The 19,431-nt window shown below is 41.1% G+C and overlaps 1 protein-coding gene across 2 annotated transcripts in view; it reads right to left on the bottom strand.

Annotated features, from left to right (window-relative positions):
* tacr2 (tachykinin receptor 2) overlaps positions 1-19,431 on the bottom strand; it is a 34,233-nt gene that overhangs the window by 5,606 nt on the left and 9,196 nt on the right. For both annotated transcript variants that reach the window (XM_061964274.1, XM_061964272.1), the window contains exons 2-4: positions 14,834-14,971; positions 14,441-14,736; positions 644-838 (exon numbers count right to left, since the gene is read on the bottom strand). In XM_061964274.1, coding sequence (XP_061820258.1) covers positions 644-838; positions 14,441-14,736; positions 14,834-14,953 — 611 coding nt within the window. In that variant the 5' untranslated portion in view covers positions 14,954-14,971. The remainder of the gene's footprint in view (positions 1-643; positions 839-14,440; positions 14,737-14,833; positions 14,972-19,431) is intronic.

The following is a 19,431-nucleotide window of genomic DNA, read 5'->3' as shown; positions in this document are numbered from 1 at the left end:
CCAGACACTAGACGATGCATATTGCAAAAATACATTTTTCATAATAGAAGAAATGTTATTAAATATGTAGTATCTCTTATATGAAAAACAAACGCCAATAATAATAAAAACCCTCAAGTAGTCTGCTGTCTTCAAACCTTTAGAAGATCAGGTTTGTTTACTGGTGGCTGATTGGGGAACATACTGTATAGTATGTCTCCATTTATTACATTTTTTGACCGCTGAGGTCCACTGTGCTTCAAGTTCATCTTGCAAAGGTGACACGAAATAAGTCAAGTTGTGTTTGCTGCAAATATCAGTCTGGAAATGACAAAAACTGATTGAGTCATGCATAGCTGGCTACAGCCTTGACAGATATATGGACCTTTTAAGAGGGTAGAAGAGGACAGGATTCAAGTAGAGGAAAGAAAAGCAACTTGTCAAAATGCTCAATGCAACATGGATTTATAAGCACTACTTCAACAACAACTTTATTTTTGTATGTCATTCATTGCCATCTACTTTCCTTGGTTTTGTGAGAGCACACACATGTCTTATTGTTAACAGCTCACATTTAGGAAAAGTCTGCTGTGTGACTGTAAATGTAGTTATTTAAATGCAAATGTGGTACTCTTGAGCACCATGCGTGATTATTGTCCTTCACCTGAGTTGATGGGTTCCTCCATAGTCGTCCGGCCAGTCGACCATACAAACAGTTCTGGGGTAGTAAAACCTGGTCACGCTGTAGTAGCACTGTGGGAACGCCAGTAAGATTGCCACGATCCATATGAGCGTGATCACAACCTTGGTGGAGGCGGAGGAGAGGCGGGGCTTCAAAGGGTGGATGATGGCCATGTATCTAATTCAGGAGGAAAACCTTGATTTAGTCATTCACAGCTGCACACACACAGAGGTCTGATATTTTTAAAGACTATTAATGATCAGAATGCAACGTTAAATCAGTTAACATATTAGACACAGTACTACCGTATACCTTTACACTACACCACGGTATGCTTTTAGAACCTCTTCTATAAACATTTATTTCTTAAATATATTATCTTAAACCACTGTCCTCCTATTTTCTCCTAAACCACACTGCAAAAACTGAAATCTAAGTAAGATTGAATATTTTATTTTCTGTCTGATAAGATACTTCTTCTCACTAAGCAGATTTCATGTTAGAGTGTTTTACTTGTTTTAAGTGTTTTGGTTCTAAATGATCTCAGTAAGATATTATAGCTTGTTGGTGAGATTTTATGACCTATATTGAGTAAAAAATGCTTGAAACTAGAACTGTTGCAAAACTGTGTCATCAACACTCACAAGTATAAAACTGCTTTTTCAAAGTAAGAATTTCTTATTTCAAGCATGAAATAAAAAAATCATGACTTTGACACAATTGTGTCTCAATAATTAAAACAGATGAAAGCCAAATAGACTTTACTGTTTTATTTTCAATTAAACAATAGAACAGACATACTCATATAGTAGTACAGTTGGCACAGTACAGCAAACTGACAGTTAATATTTAAACATTTAACGTGACATTTCAAACAATTTGTAACAGAAATAGTTCATGCACATTCAGATAAATTCTTAAAAATTACAATAACATTTTTTTGGGAGAAAAAAATGTCAAGATATTGGCACTAGCATTTACTTAATTTAAGAACATTTTTCAACATATTGAGAAAAAAGGTCTCATATTTGTTTTTTCTATCCATCTATATGTAAGGTATTTTTGGGTTAATTGAGGTTAGCTAATTTTACTTGTTTTGGCAAGTCTTGACAAGCCAAATTTTTCTTGTTCTATTGGCAGATAATTTTGCTTAGTGCAAGTAAAATGCCCCTAACTTTTGTATTTTTTTTTCTTGTTTTTGAACACTGACTTTTTGCAGTGCACTGGCTTATGTCCACACTACTCTGTCAGTGACCGATTTGGTCTGATCAAGGAAGCGAAGCAGTTTAGATATTATTTACGCCTTATACTCTTTTTTTCTTTTGTGTCTTAAAATTGCTACGTAGAACAACAATCCACATGGGACCTTATCGACTAAGATCCGAATAACAAATGCTAAAGAGCGCGTGCAAACTATAAAATTGCGTGTACTATTAGTAGGGGTGTTGCGGGTGATCTGCTAATCACTACACATGTACGAATCATAACAAGTAGAAAAGTAGTGCAGACCGCTCTATTTAAATGAGTTTTATGTGTGTATACCGGCTGTCACCAAGGAGACACTCATTTACCTCCATATTTACGCCATCATATGGTCCATCCTGTGGCGTTTTGTCATGTTGTTGGCATGGAGCACACAGATATAATATGTACCACCTTTTTTGGACTATATTGAAGCGTTATCTAGACCAGTGTTTTTCAACCTTTTTTGAGCAAAGGCACATTTTTTGCGTTGGAAAAATCCGGAGGCACACCGCCAGCAAAAATCATTAAAAAATGAAACTCAGTTGACAGTAAAAAGTCGTTGTCGCAATTGTTGGATATGACTTTAAAGCATAACCAAGTATGCATCAATATAGCTCTTGTCTCAAAGTAGGTGTATGTCACCACCTGTCACATCACACCCTGACTTATTTGGAGTTTTTTTGCTGTTTTCCTGTGTGTAGTGTTTCAGTTCTTGTCTTGCGCTCCTATTTTAATGGCTTTTTCTCTTTTTTTGGTATTTTCCTGTAGCAGTTTCATATCTTCCTTTGAGCGATATTTCCCGCATTTGCTTTGTTTTAGCAATCAAGAATATTTCAGTTGTTTTTATCCTTCTTAGTGTGGACATTGTTGATTGTCATGTCATGTTCGGATGTACTTTGTGGACGCGATCTTTGCTCCACAGTAAGTCTTTGCTGTCGTCCAGCATTCTGTTTTTGTTTACTTTGTAGCCAGTTCAGTTTTAGTCTCGTTCTGCATAGCCTTCCCTAAGCTTCAATGCCTTTTCTTAGAGGCACTCACCTTTTGTTTATGTTTGGTTTAAGCATTTGACAACTTTTTACCTTCACACTGCCTCCCGCTGTTTCTGACATCTACAAAGCAATTAGCTACCGGCTGCCACCTACTGATATAGAATTGATTGATTGATTGAAACTTTTATTAGTAGATTACACAGTACAGTACATATTCCGTACAATTGACCACTAAATGGTAACACCCGAATAAGTTTTTCAACTTGTTTAAGTCGGGGTCCACTTAAAACCGAAGAGTAATACACGGTTACTCTGCAGAGCTCTAGACAGCACTGACACTCAACAACAACACATAATTTGCACACTATAATTACTGGTTTGCAAAAAATATTTTTAACCCACATAGGTGAAATTAGATAATCTCCCACGGCACACCAAACTGTAACTCACGGCACACTGGTGTGCCGCGGCAGAGTGGTTGAAAAACATTGATCTAGACAACAGAACTTTTGGCAAGGCGATGGCGCACTTCGGGACATGCAGCACAGTGTGTCTGGTCCAGTTGCAAGAGAATGCAAATTGCAGTAAGTTTTTTTAAATTTAAGTTATTAATATATAATAATAATAATAATAATAATAATAATAATAATGATAATAATAATAATAATACATCTTGCATCCATCCATTTTCTACTGCTTGTCCCTCTCAAGGCTGCAAGGGTGGGGTGGTGGGGGTTTGGTGTTGAAAACACCAGTGATGTGCCATCAGGGCCAGCAAGGCCTTCTCTGCTGGCCTAACATAACCAGAAATCAAGATCATAATTAAAGATAAAAGTATATTTTTATTTACTTTCCCTAAATATCTAAAAGTATTCATATTCTCTTCATGTCATATTATGCTCCTTCCAGTGCTGTTGTTTTTGTCACACCGCGGTGAGGGATGTCTTGTCTTGGTTTTTTCTGTCTTGTGATTTGCATGTTTTAGTTTGAAAAGTAACTCTCCTCTCGTTTCAGGTCACTTGCCTTTTCTTTTGTGTCATCAGTCTGATGTCATCCCGGTTCCCTGATTGTTTCCACCTGTTCCCTATCACCCTCATGTGTCTTATAAGCCCACTCCTCCCTTTGTTCTGTGCCACATTGTCTCGTTTATTCGTGCTCTTTAGCATCCATGTCCATGTCCATGTCCATGCCTTGCCTTACCTTGCCTTGCCTCGTCTCGTGCTTATGTTCCTTGATCCTGAATCCCTTCGTTGCTATTTTGAGTTTTCCTTTCTTCCTCCTCAGCAGAGTGATTTTTTGTTATTTAGTTTATTCAGCCGAAATGGTGAGTTATCAGTTATTTTTCATTCTTTCCTCAAATTTTTGAGTGACAATTTTTGTTAAACTTTATTAGATTAGATAGTGTAGAATTTTTCATAGCTGTTGTTTCTTCCTCCTGTTGGAGCATTTTTTGTTAATACATTTTATAGCATATGTCAAGACGTGGACTATGGTGTGTTTGTTTTCCCAAGATGCAAGTAAAGCTGGACTGGACATGGCGTGAAGGTAAATACATATTTATTGTTAACGCTCAAAAAAGGAATCAAACAAAAGGCGCGCACAAGGGCGGAAGTTCAAAAAAACTTGGCTATGAAAATAAAAGACTAGCACAAAGGCAATTAACTAAGAACACGAAACAAAAACACTTACTGTGGCATGGCATGAAGCATGAATAACAAGGGTGGACATGAATATCATGGGTAGCATGGATGGATAGATAGATAATGTCACCAGGCCGACAGCCTGGCAACAACAAGCTTAAATACTGGTGACATGATTAGTGAAAACAGGTGCGTGACTCAAAATGAGAAAACGTGAGACAGGTGCGTGACATGAAGATGTGAACCAGGTGAAACTAATGGTTACTATGGTGACAAAGCAAGGGAGTGAAGACACGAACTAAAAAGTGTCCAAAAACCAAGTAAAACATAACTAAACAAAACATGATCACAGACATGACAGCATATACGGCGCCAATTATAGTTCGTCTTTGCTTTTGTGTTTTCCTCCATTCGGAGTGATTTTTGGTTGTTCCTATTTTTTGGAACCTTTTTCGCCGATTAGTGTTTTGGTTAATATAGATATTGTAATTCCTTGACTTTGGAGGTGTAAGGAAGCTGTCAAAATAAAAGCCTGTCTAAGTTCCCTACTCTGCATCTGAGTCCTATCCTGAGTTTGTATCCAATCAGAATTCAGCTAGCTTATGTTGCCATGCATCATCATTTTCAAGATGGCGCCGTCGTGTGTGTCTGGCCGTCTACCGCTCTCAGTCTGGTTTCAGTTTTTGTTGATTTTGTCCTACTGCACTAAACAGTTCGAGTCTCTGCTGGTGTATGATCGCCAAGAATTGTTGGTTTTTCTTTTGATTTTGGTGGTCCAAATGTCTTGCCCCCGTTCTGCAGGCAGACTGTTGCTATTTTAACTCTCCTCGTACCTCAGGCTGTGGAGGAGGAACGGCGACACTTTATAAAAATGACTATAAATGTAAGCAATGCTTTCCTTCGTCATTTTTCGCCAGCTTTGAAATGACTTTATTTGAGGTGTGTCGTGCTGACGCGGTGCTGTGCTGTTATTTACCGCCCGCCCAAATACAATAAGGACTTCATCAGATACTTTTTGGACTTTTTAGCAGGAATTATGCCCCGCTATGATCGCGTCCTCATTGTTGGAGATTTTAATATCCATGTATGCTGTCCCGACAAGCCACTGGTGAAGGATTTTTTTTTTAAACCTTATTGACTCTTTTAATTTGACACCGTGTGTGTCTGTCCTCTCATATGGTCTACCTGCGTCTAACTTGGACATTTGTAACAATGTGCTTTCAGACCATATGCCTGTCATATTTGAGGCCAGTTTTAACCGCTTGACAGCTGGAGCGCGCGCTTCTGCGCGTCTCTATCAAGTTTTTAACCCTTCCACTACTGGTCAGTTTATTATTGCTTTTAACCAGGTTTTTTTTTTACTTTCTGACTCTGTTTTTTCTGACACTGAGAAACTCATTGCATTGTTTGACTCCACCTATGAGACTACCTTGAACTCAGTGGCTTCTTTAAAAATCAAAAAAGCCAAAACTAAATCAGAACCCTGGTTTAATGAGAGAACCCGTGCAACCAGACGTGAGTGCCGCAAAGCTGAACGCAGGTGGAAGAAGGACAAGCTTCAGGTTTCACTCCAGATTTTAAAGGACTGTTGGCATCGATATCAGAGCACAGTAAAAGAGGCAAAAAGAGAACATTTGGCAAACATTATTGCCTCAAATAGTCTTGACCCTCGTGTTTTATTCAACACCATTGACTCTGTTCTTAAAGCCCCTCAGCCTACATGTTTGGAACCCTCCTCTGAATTGTGCAATGCCTTTTTGGAGTATTTTATTGATAAGATTGCCACAACAAGGGCTCTCATTTCTGTTCTGACCTCTAACCCTTCTGTCCCCTTTAACTACTCTGCTGTTTTTAATCAGTTTGAGCAAGTGACTCTGCGCCAGTTACAAGAATTAACTAATCATATAAAGCCCTCAGGTTCCCCCCATGATGCTGTCCCTCCTACATTTTTTAAAGAAGTGTTTTCTTCACATTTTAAATAGCAGTCTGTTTTCTGGTGTCGTTCCTACCAGTTTTAAACATGCCGTGGTTCAACCGCTTTTAAAGAAACCTGGTCTGGACAGTTCAGGTTTGGCCCATTTTAGACCCATTTCTAAGTTGCCTTTCCTCTCAAAGATCTTGGAGAAGATTGATTTTACCCAGTTAAACACTTTTTTAGAGGACTGTGATATTTTAGAACTCTTTCAATCTGGGTTTAAACCCCTCCATAGTACCGAGTCAGCATTATTAAGGGTTTTTAATGACATCCTTCGAGCAACAGATTTAGGTGATCATGTGATTTTAGTTTTACTGGATCTAACAGCAGCATTTGATACGGTGGACCATAATATTTTAATTAGCCGCCTACAGCATCAAGTGGGCATCTGTGATACTGCTTTGAGTAGGCTGAAGTCATATTTGACTAACAGGACCTTCTCTGTGTCAGGAGTTGTTGGTGACGAACCCCAAGATGCAGAGAAGGCGGAAGGCATTGTGCGGGAAAACATGATTTAATTTAACACTATAGCAAAAAAACCAAACAAAAGGGTACAAACAAAAGGTGCGCACAAGGCGGAGAACAAACTTGGCTATGAACTAAAATAGCACAAAGGCTAACTGTCGACAAGAACAAAAACACTTACTGTGACACGAAGGAACTATGACATGAGCAGAGTGAACAAAAGTAGACAGAGCTACAACGACAAGTATTATGACAGGTAGTAGTGACAATAATCCAGCACTGACTGGAGAGGAAGGCAGGTTCAAATAGCAGCTGGCTGATTGACACCAGGTGTGGCCAGGTGCCAATCAGCCACATCTGAGGGGACAAAGCACTCAGGAAGATAATCAGGAAATAACCAAAATAAGAGCGTTGACAGGAAACAGACAGTAAAAACCAAAACCTAACTGAACTGTCAGTGACAAACCTGACACTCTGTAAATGTTGCTGGTTCTGAATCCTCTGTTGCTCCCTTGACATGTGGGGTCCCACAGGGCTCAGTTTTAGGACCACTTCTCTTTTCTATTTATTTACTTCCCCTGGGCTCAATCCTAAGAAAGCATGACATTTGTTTTAATTGTTATGCCAATGACACACAAATGTATTTTCCGTTAAAGAGAAATCATGCCTCTTCAATGCAGCCACTACTTGCTTGTCTTGAAGATATCAAGGCCTGGATGGCCCTAAACTTCTTAAATTTCAATGAAAAGAAGACAGAAGTAATAGTGTTTGGACCTAGTGGTACCTGTGAGCTCCCCCCTGTTGACTTTGGCTCCTTGGCTTTGCACGTTAAGCCCATGGTTACCAACCTAGGCTTTCGTATTGACAGTGATTTTAAATTGGACCGTCAGATTGGCACAGTGGTGAAAGCCAGCTTTTTTTTATTTGCGTCAGCTGGCCAAGGTTAAAAACCTTCTTTCTAGGCAACAGTTTAAGACAGTAATCCATGCCTTTATCACATCTCGGCTGGATTACTGTAACTCTTTGTATTTTGGAATTAGTCAATCCTCCCTCTCACATCTGCAGCTGGTCCAAAATGCAGCTGCCCGACTTTTAACAAACACAAGAAAAAGAGAGCACATTACTCCTGTTTTAGCCTCCCTCCACTGGCTGCCTGTGTCTTTTAAAGTCCATTTTAAAATGATCTTACTCGTTTTTAAATCCTTACGTGGTCTTGCCCCACCATACCTCTCTGAGCTGCTCCACCTCTATGCCCCCACCCGGTCCCTCAGGTGAGCTGATCAGGTGATCCTGGTGGTACCCAAATCAAAGTGCAAGCTCAGAGGGGACAGAGCCTTCTCTGTTGCGGGTCCCAAACTCTGGAACGATCTCCCTCTCCATGTGAGACAGGCCCCTTCTTTGGCTATTTTTAAGACACTTCTTAAAACCCATTTTTATTCACTGGCTTTTAACCCAGCATGAGACTTTGAACTGTTTTTAACTTTTAACTTTGTTAACTGTTTTTATCTTTTTATCTAACAACTTGTTCTTAGGGTGATTGTATTTGCTTTTTCAATGTGTATTTTACTTCTGTTTTAAATGTTATTTTTTAGTCTGTCCTTTTCCTCTATTTCTTTGTGGTGTACAGCCCTTTGTTCTTCAACTGTGCTTGTTTTTAACGGGCTTTAAAAATAAAGTTGGTATGGTATGGTATGCTGTACCAAATCTGCCCGGGCCTTCAGAATCAACAATGTGGGCGTCCGTGCACTGCAAGCGAACCGGCACATACAGTTGATAGATAATTTTGATAGCCAATCAGATCACGAGTTGATGTCAGTAAGGCCTTCTGCTGGCCTAACGTTGAATGTGACATTTACGTGTCCTGTGATTGGATACTCACCGGGACCGTTAGCGGGTGAATTTGAAAACACATAGAGTTGATAGACAGTTGCGATAGCCAATCAGATCACAAGTTGTTGACAGTAGCCTATCTAGGTAGCCTGATTTTAACGAGACTGTGATTGGATACTCACTTGTCATTCCAAAGTGAGTATCCATTCACAAGTTGCAATTTAGCAGGAAGCAGGAAGTGTTGCGCCGTAACCCACAAAGAAGGAGAACAAAACGTTGATTAGGTGGCAGATATATATTTGCAAGGCCATTTTCAAGAAGGATATTTAAAGAGAAACTACATCTTGTGAGACGATGTCGGCCAACCCCAGAAGCTAGCTCAGCTGTTCTGGCGATGAAATGGGGAAATGCCCGCCATTTCCACTCGAATCAACCGACTACGAGGGGTACCACTGACTTATACGACTACAAATTGTGAATTCAAATATTTTATTTCTTTATTTTTTCACGTTTAATATGTTTTTTGCAATTTTAATTTTGACAGTACCACATAAGATATGTTTTAATTGCTGATGCGGGTTTATTGATTTTTAAGAGCGCCAGAAAATAACCTGTTTTGTACACTGTTGATGTGCTTCAATACTTAGTAGTTTGTGAATGTGTTTTTGTATAGTAATTCTCCAGCAATGATCATGTGGTGACATCAATTATGGTAATTTGAGAGGTAATCATTGAAGTCGGACATCACTGAAGGCCTAGGTGGTAAAAGCACGGCCCGCCACTGGAAAACACAAACACCATAATCATACCCTTAATCCCGCAACTATTAAAATTATAAAATGTCATTGCTGAATATACGATATGTAATGTTTAAATTTGCACATTTTCTCTCCATCGCCTATTTTCTCACAGCGACTTGTGCGTAACTGCGACAGTTTGCGTAAATTATCCAAATGTGCTAAATATGTATAGACTATAAAATATATAATACATACAAAAACAAACACCGCAAACAATTCCAGGTTTGATAAATCATATTGCGACTGCTCAAATATTTTATTTGCACCTCCTCCTTCCAGTATTGTGGGCGTTCCAATAATCAGCATATTTTCTGCATATTAGTAGATCAGGCCTATAGTGTTAAAGCTGTCTATGATTGTACACATCAGAAGGGTAAAGAGACTGCGAGCAGTCGCTTTTTTAATTACCTCGCCACTATAATGTGAGTGCAGCCTGTCGCTACCACTAGAACAGGGATCGGCAACCCAAAATGTTGAAAGAGCCATATTGGACCAAAAATACAAAAACAAATCTGTCTGGAGCCGCAAAAAATTAAAAGCCATATTACATACAGATAGTGTGTCATGAGATATAAATTGAATTAAGAGGACTTAAAGGAAACTAAATGACCTCAACTATACCTACAAATGAGGCATAATGATGCAATATGTACATATAGCTAGCCTAAATAGCATGTTAGCATCAATTAGCTTGCAGTCATGCACTGACCAAATATGCCTGATTAGCACTCCACACAAGTCAATAACATCAACAAAACTCACCTTTGTGCCTTCACGCACAACGTTAAAAGTTTGGTGGACAAAATGAGACAGAAAAAGAAGTGGCATAAAACACATCTTAGAAAGTTGGAGAAAGTTGTACATGTAAACAAACTACCGTGAGTTCAAGGACCGCCACAATTAGTAGGACAGAACGGCGCCCGCCAAATACTCGAATCAGTGAAGCACGTTTAATTTAAACAGTGTGATTTCTAACAATTAGGGATGTTTGTGTCATGTTTGTCCTCCTACAGAAACCATATTAAAACAAAAAATATGTCTTTTTCCCGTCATGTTTTTCCATTTTTCATACATTTTTGAAAAAGCTCCAGAGAGCCACTAGGGCGGCGCTAAAGAGTCGCATGCAGCTCTAGAGCCGCGGGTTGACGACCACTGCACTAGAACAAGCCTGCTATCAGCTGTAAGGTTAGCAACAAGATGCCTCCTTTATCTGCTAATGACTATCACAAACCTCTTCAAAAGATGGGGCTACTGAAAACTAAAATGCGCCACCTTACGTGTAGATAAATGGACAATTATTGATGTTTCAAACCAGTGGACAGGAGCAGGCTAAAAGACAGCCAATTAGTTCCACAAAGAAGAAGGATTAAGCTTATATGAACAACAATAAATCATCCGGTAATCCTCCCAGGAAGTCTAAGATACGAGAAGACGGACAACAGGCAGAACCCAGCACCCACAGAATAATGACAAAACTGCTCAGTGTTTCTTCAACTCCGGTACAAAGGAGAAAACCGCCATGGTCAGAAGCAACAACGGGTAGTAAGATCAAACCAAAGCAAGACTCTGACATCCAATTACCAAACGGATTTGTTCCATTTCTACAAGACCCTGACTCCCTCAAAGAGTACCAGAGAAAGGTACAAAACTAAGCCATGCAGTAAAGGTCAGCCTTAAACATAGTCTCTCTCATAACCTCACACACACAATTCCCAGCTGGCACATGAAATTAAAACAACGTTGAGAAATCTTTGAATTAGGTCCTGACGTTAAGCATCTCAAACCTAATGTTGGAACAACATGCTTTTTGACAACGTTCCAATCAATGTTGGGTTTTGAAAAAACTTGTTTTAAAACTTGTGGAGACCTGGCATTCTAGGCTATAGCTCCCAGACTCTGGAACAATTTGCACCAGTCCCTCCGTGATCTTGACTGTGTTGAAACTTTTAAGAAACATTTGAAAACTTCTCTTTTTAGTAAAGCTTTTAGTTAATGCACCTTTTAACTATAATTTTTAATCACCTTTGTATCCTTTTATGATGTTACCCCTGTTGTTTTAAATTGAATTGTTGTTGTACTTTACCTATGTTTTGTACAGCGCTTTGTGATTTTTTCTGTGAAAAACGCTTTATAAATAAAATTTACTTACTATTTAATTTTTTTGCACACGCTGTTTAGTGCGTGGTATTTGGATTTTAGTAAATCAGGCCCAATAGAGTCGGATAGCTCAAAGAAAATCACGAAGATCGCTGCTGAACATCAAACAGTGATATAGTGTATGTTTATATACACAAAGTAATCCGGAATGTTTTAACAATCCAAGTCACTGAGAAATAATTGTGTTAAGCTCCTGAGCAAATTGCGATATCTGGAAAGATCCAGCAAAAGATCCGGACGACCTTGTCTTGGAATTCAATGACAGAATCCATGACTAGAATTAATTTCACACCATGCACAGCTTTCATGTTCTCACGGTTAGTACTTGGATGGAAGGCCACCTAGGAAAACCAGGTACTGTTGCCCTGCTTGATATTTGTAGTACTATAGGTTTGCCTTATGTGTCTCTGTGCCACATCAATGTGGATGATTCTGCAGTGACATAGGACAGGGTGGGGGCATCTTCAGCCGTGGCTAGCAGGGCACAGGAGTGGTGGATTGGCACTTCATCAAGACCAGCTTTCGGTATTCCCCCTATAGAGGGTTTGAATCCAATTAGGCTGGGGATCTGTAAAACCTCCTAGCAAAAGAAAAGTCTGACTAAAAACCCGAGCGGATGGAGCTTACAAGCGCCTAAACACTGCAGTTGTCTAAGGGAAGGCAAACGTTGACAGAAAACCACCACATCTCCCCCTTCATGCGAGCAATACAAGGAGTGGTTGGGCGTCGGGCCAGGAACCCATCTTTACTACAGACCCAGTAAGACTGCTTAACTCGGAAAACAGACCTGGATCAACAAACCTGGATCAACAAAATCGGACGCACCTGGATTAACAAACTCGAACGCGGACTTTTCTCGGAACGTGGAATGTTTAGTTCCTCAACTGGAAAGTAGCTGGACTACTTCTCTCCCGTGAACTCATTTATAATTCACGGTAATCCGCTGGTCCGGCAATGGCTCCTCCAAAATCCATAGCCACACTTTCCTCTACTCTGGTCGCCAAGACGGTCAGCACCTCCAGAATGTGGCTATTGAACTCGATGAGTTTGCGGTTGCCCTGGCATTGTGGGAGCCGGTCAGCAGCCGCCTGATGTCTGCTAGTTTTCCCCAGTCTTGAATTTCTCACAGTGGTGGCAGCTTACCAATGTGGTGGACTTCTATGGGATTCTACCGGAACTTGTGTGACGTGTTGGACGATATTTCCAGAAGAGACCTTGTCTTCAATGTGGAGATTGCTTGTGACTGCGCAACTGTAGTTCGAGGATTAGTGAACAACAATGTCATACGGTCAGGCCTTTGACTACTAGCACTACTAATATTAATACTGCTGAATTTTTTTACATTTTGAGACGGTGTCATGTTTATGCGGTGGTCGTTTCCCCAAGATGCAAATGGAAGCAGCGTGAAGGTAAGAAAGAGGATTTATTCCAATAATCGGGCAAGAATACGAAAATACAAAATGTGCCGATGACACGGAAAGCTATGGTAAAGGCTAAACAACAAAAGGAGCAAGAAGCAAGTAGAACCAATGTTGCATGTTGCGAATACGACTGCCAGGCAGAGTGTCGCACAAGGCAGGAAGAAATAGCTCTCTGTATAGTGACCGGGTGAGCATCCCGACCACTAATCAGAGTCAGGTGTCAAAAATCAGCACCTATGGTAACAAAGAAAACAAACAAAGGTGCTGAAACTGAACTGACCACCAACTAAGGAAATATACTGTCACGGCCTGAGCGCACCCCAGTGCACTACGGCTGCAGCAAGCGGCTGCATTCAATCACCATTCAGCAATCTACACACCTGTCGTTGATGAGCTCTCCTGCCTTCTTAAGCCAGCGCAGCCTGTTATCCTGTGGCAGAATGTAGCGACCTGCCCTGTACAGTAAGCCGAACCTATCAAGCTCTATGCACTCTTTCTCTCTCTGTGTTCCCCGCCCCCCCTGTGTTCATTTGTCTTATGTTCTCCTTGTCGCCTCCTGGCAGCCTACCTTCGTTCCCACGTCACGAGCTGTGTGTCTCGTCTCCCCATGTTCCCTGGCTGCATCTTGGATCTCGACCTCCCACCTGAACATGGACTTTGACGCCTCGCTATTGCTTGTCTTGCTCCCCCTTGGACTTCCGCACCTCGCTCAACAATTCCGGGTAACACTCTTCAGTTAATCTCCACACATAGTCGCACACATACACATTTGGATTAGTTTCACACTCCATGCTTTTGTAAATATTTATATAAATAATAAATAGAGCTAAAACGACGTCCCTCCTGTCTGTGTCGTCTTCTTCCCCTGTACACACATAAAATATCCAACTAAAACAAAACCTAACACGGGCAACGGATTATGACAGATGGTGACTTAGAGCAGTTCTCCACAGTCATTGTGGCATCTGCTACAGAGTACACAATACCAAAGCAAATTAAGATGGATGGAGGCTTTCTTGCTTTTAAATCAATGAGGACATTGACTTGAGAATGGACTTGATGTGTAGCTTAATAGCTGCATTAATTTAGGTGACAAAATAGACCATTTATTCTCTACCACTTATCCTGTTAGAGGGCACAGGTGAGGTACAGCCTGAACTTTGGCCACAGTATCTCTTACCTTATAGTAAGGCGTCGAACATCAGTTTCAGCTCAAGTTTAATGTAAAGGGCCGTGTTTTTGAAGGTGCTTCCTTACCTGTCCACTGCGATGGCAGCCATGGAGTAAATGGACGAAAACATGGCGGTGATGGGGAAGAAGTTCTGGAATCGACAATAGCCCAGGCCAAAGTACCAGTCGTTGTGCAGCGCATAGACAAAGTTGAACAGGGTGTTGAACGTTGCCATGGAAACATCAGAGAAGGCCAGGTTGACGATAAAGTAGTTGGTCACAGTCCTCATTCGCCGGTGGGCCAGAATGATCCAGATGACCGTGACGTTTCCAGTGACAGACACCAGAATGATAAGGGAGTATGCTAATGCCCACAGAGCCACCTGAGAAGAGGGGAAATGTCACAAATGGAAATTGATTTCAGTTTTCTTGCTTTATTCCTGATCTGGTGAGGGTGTAAAAAGTAAGTCTAGTTTTTACCTGCCAGTCAGGCTGCTGGAATTGATTCCCCGCGGTCTCATTTGTGTCCTCCATCCAGTCTGGCAGCGACGTAGCCTGTACGTCTCTTTCCACGTGTCGAATCAAACTCTCAGTGGCCATGACCTCGTCCTGCTTCCCCTGTTGACATGGTAAACTGTACTGCACACTGTCAGAATATATATATATATATATATATATATATATATATATATATATATATATATATATATATATATATATATATACATACAAATCCCGTTTCCATATGAGTTAGGAAATTGTGTTAGATGTAAATATAAACGGAATACAATGATTTGCAAATCATTATCAACCCATATTCAGTTGAATATGCTACAAAGACAACATATTCGATGTTCAAACTGATAAACATTTTTTTCTTTGCAAATAATCATTAACTTTAGAATTTGATGCCAGCAACACGTGACAAAAAAGTTGGGAAAGGTGGCATTAAATACTGATAAAGTTGAGGAATTACTCATCAAACACTTATTTGGAACATCCCACAGGTGTGCAGGCTAATTGGGAACAGGTGGGTGCCATGATTGGGTATAAAAACAGCTTCCCAAAAAATGCTCAGTCTTTCACAAGAAAGGATGGGGCGAGGTACACCCCTTTGTCCACAACTGCGTGAGCAAATAGTCAAACAGTTTAAGAACAACGTTTCTCAAAGTGCAATTGCAAGAAATGTAGGGATTTCAACATCTACGGTCCATAATATCATCAAAAGGTTCAGAGAATCTGGAGAAATCACTCCACTTAAGCGGCATGGCCGGAAACCAACATTGAATGACCGTGACCTTCGATCCCTCAGACGGCACTGTATCAAAAACCGACATCAATCTCTAAAGGATATCACCACACTTCAGAAAACCACTGTCACTAAATACAGTTCGTCGCTACATCTGTAAGTGCAAGTTAAAGCTCTACTATGCAAAGCGAAAGCCATTTATCAACAACATCCAGAAACGCCGCCGGCTTCTCTGGGCCCGAGATCATCTAAGATGGACTCATGCAAAGTGAAAAAGTGTTCTGTGGTCTGACGAGTCCACATTTCAAATTGTTTTTGGAAATATTCGACATCGTGTCATCCGGACCAAAGGGGAAGCGAACCATCCAGACTGTTATCGACGCAAAATTCAAAAGCCAGCATCTGTGATGGTATGGGGGTGCATTAGTGCCCAAGGCATGGGTAACTTACACATCTGTGAAGGCACCATTAATGCTGAAAGGTACATACAGGTTTTGGAACAACATATGCTGCCATCTAGGCGCCGTCTTTTTCATGGACGCCCCTGCTTATTTCAGCAAGACAATGCCAAGCCACATTTAGCACGTGTTACAACAGCGTGGCTTCGTAAAAAAAGAGTGCGGGTACTTTCCTGGCCCGTCTGCAGTCCAGATCTGTCTCCCATCGAAAATGTGTGGGGCATTATGAAGCGTAAAATACGACAGCGGAGACCCCGGACTGTTGAACGACTGAAGCTCTACATAAAACAAGAATGGGAAAGAATTCCACTTTCAAAGCTTCAACAATTAGTTTCCTCAGTTCCCAATCGTTTATTGAGTGTTGTTAAAAGAAAAGGTGATGTAACACAGTGGTGAACATGCCCTTTCCCAACTACTTTGGCACGTGTTGCAGCCATGAAATTCTAAGTTAATTATTATTTGCAAAAAAAAAAAAAAGTTTATGAGTTTGAACATCAAATATCTTGTCTTTGTAGTGCATTCAATTTAATATGGGTTGAAAAGGATTTGCAAATCATTGTATTCCGTTTATATTTACATCCAACCCAATTTCCCAACTCATATGGAAATGGGGTTTGTGTATATATATATATATATATATATATATATATATATATATATATATATATATATATATATATATATATACAGTATATCTGTAGTACTCCAGAATATGTATATTACGGTACATTACTTGATGGGCCCTCAAGGTACAATCTGTGTTAAGTGCTAATTATTGGCCACCCAAGTGAGTATGAGTACATTTTCCCGGGCCAAAAAGACTATGGCAATGTTCCCAAAGATTCCCAAAGGGGACAAAAGCAGGACATTTGAGTGTGTGAAGGATCACTTCTTACATTGTCAACCACTTATCCTGTTTAGGGTCATGGGTGACCTGGAGCCTATTGCAGCGGACTTTGGGCAAGAGGCCAGTCAATCACAGGACACATATGGACACACTACCATGGCTTCCCTCCCACAGTACTTCCCGTGTCTCCCGTGATCGAGCTGTGTGCCTCGACTTCCCTCTGGATTTTGGACTGCCTCCCTTGATCCTCGACCCCTGCTTGGACACGGACCTTGTTGCTTCTCTCCAGCCCCCGATCGCTCGCTTGCCCACGGACTGCCTTCTTGCCTTGCCCCTCTGGTCTGACAAAAGATTAATCTAACACGCACTTACAACAAACTCTGGTAATATTTACATTGTTAATTCTACACATCGTTTTGCACCAATCACTTAGAGTAACATACACCTCCCACACACTCATCATAAGGTTCAATAAACCTATTGAACTGATTCTTGCTTTAGTGTCGTCTCCTTCACCCGCCGTACGTAACAAGAAGTTTTATATCTAAATAAAAAGAAAACTAAAAGCAAAAAAACCCAAATGCCAGCAGACACCAAAACCAATCGATTTTATTTGTTTTAATCAGCCTCTTTAGTTGTGCAGCAGCTATAAAATGATCAAATATTATGGCTGAATAGACAATATGTATGTATTTATACAACACACATCCCACGCACAGGCACACACACACACACACACACACACACACACACACACACACACACACACACACACACACACACACACACACACACACACACACACACACGCAACAGATAATTCTCTCTCCAGCGTCTGTCTTTGCAGCGCAAACGCCTCTCTCACATCCATTCGTGCGTAACTGTTCCATGCACATTTCACACTAGCTCAGGGGTCGGCAACCCGCGGCTCTGGAGCCGCAGGCGGCTCTTTGACCACTCTGATGTGGCTTAGCTGCATACTTGCCGACCCTCCCGATTTTTCCGGGAGACTTCCGGATTTCAGTGCCTTTCCCGGAAATCTCCCGGGGCAAATATTCTCAGATTTTCACCCGGAAAACAATATTGAGTGCGTGCCGTAATGGCACTGCCTTTATTAGCGTCCTCTACAACCTGTCGTTGTGTCCGCTTTTTCACCATACTATCTGCGTGCCGGCCCAGTCATATGTTGTATGCGGCCTCTGCTTACACACGGAAGTGACTGCAAGGCATACTTGGTCAACAGCCATACAGGTCACACTGAGGGTGGTCGTATAAACAACTTTAACACTCTTACTAATATGCGCCACACTGTTAACCCACACCAAACAAGAATGACAAACACATTTTGGGAGAACATCCGCACTGTAACAAAACATAAACACAACAGAACAAATACCCAGAATCCCATGCATCCCTAACTCTTCCGGGCTACATTATAAACCACGCTACCACCAAACCCCGCCCCCCCCCCAACCCCGCCCACCTCAACCGACGCACGGAGGGGGGGGGGGTTGATGTGTGGGGGGCAGTGTTGGGGGGGCGGGTTTGGTGGTAGCGTGGTTTATAATGTAGCCCGGAAGAGTTAGGGATGCATGGGATTCTGGGTATTTGTTCTGTTGTGTTTATGTTGTGTTGCGGTGCGGTGCGGATGTTCTCCCGAAATGTGTTTGTCATTCTTGTTTGGTGTGGGTTCACAGTGTGGCGCATATTAGTAAGATTGTTAAAGTTGTTTATACGGCCACCCTCAGTGTGACCTGTATGGCTGTTGAACAAGTATGCCTTGCAGTCACTTAAGTGTGTCTGCAGAAACCGCATGCAACATGTGACTGGGCTGGCAAGCTGTTAGTACAGGTTGTAGAGGGCGCTAAAGCCAGTGCCATCATAGCACGCCCTTATTATTGTTGTTTGGGTGAAAATCAGCAGGCATTCGAGAGAATAGTTGCCCTGAAATTCGGGAGTCTCCCGGAAAAATCGGGAGGGTTGGCAAGTATGACGCTGTCAAGTGCCATTCATATAAAACTCGCGGGCCGCACTAACATTACATTTTCATATTAAGGTGCGGGCCGCGTGTCTGAGACCCCTGGTTTATACATAGCACAAAGCAAAAAAAACCTTTGTATGCAGTGTTATTTCATTTTAAATTTCAAAAGAGTTTTGTGGCTCCCATTGTTTTCTTTATTGTGTGAAACGGGTCAAAATGGCTCTTTGAGTGGTAAAGGTTGCCGACCCCTGCACTAGCTAAATATAAAGGTTAAACCGGGGTTGTAAAAAGACTTTCAGTCTTGATAAATCATGTTGCCGGCGCTAAATGATTATATATATTTGCATCTTTTCCTCCCAGAATTGTGGGTGTTCTAATTATCAGCATTTATTTTCTATATACAGAATGAAGACAGACACGCTAGATTGATTGATTATGTTGCTGACTTAAAAGGGGCAATCATCTGTGCACAAGCTTAATGAATTAGCTTTTCGTGAGCTATCATGTTTGCATGTGTTTTAATATGTGCAAACCTTTAGTACA

Source organism: Nerophis lumbriciformis, linkage group LG06, assembly GCF_033978685.3.
Source record: "Nerophis lumbriciformis linkage group LG06, RoL_Nlum_v2.1, whole genome shotgun sequence".
NCBI lineage: Eukaryota > Metazoa > Chordata > Actinopteri > Syngnathiformes > Syngnathidae > Nerophis > Nerophis lumbriciformis.
Note: the sequence above shows the minus strand (reverse complement) of the source record. Positions and strands in the feature narration are given on the sequence as shown.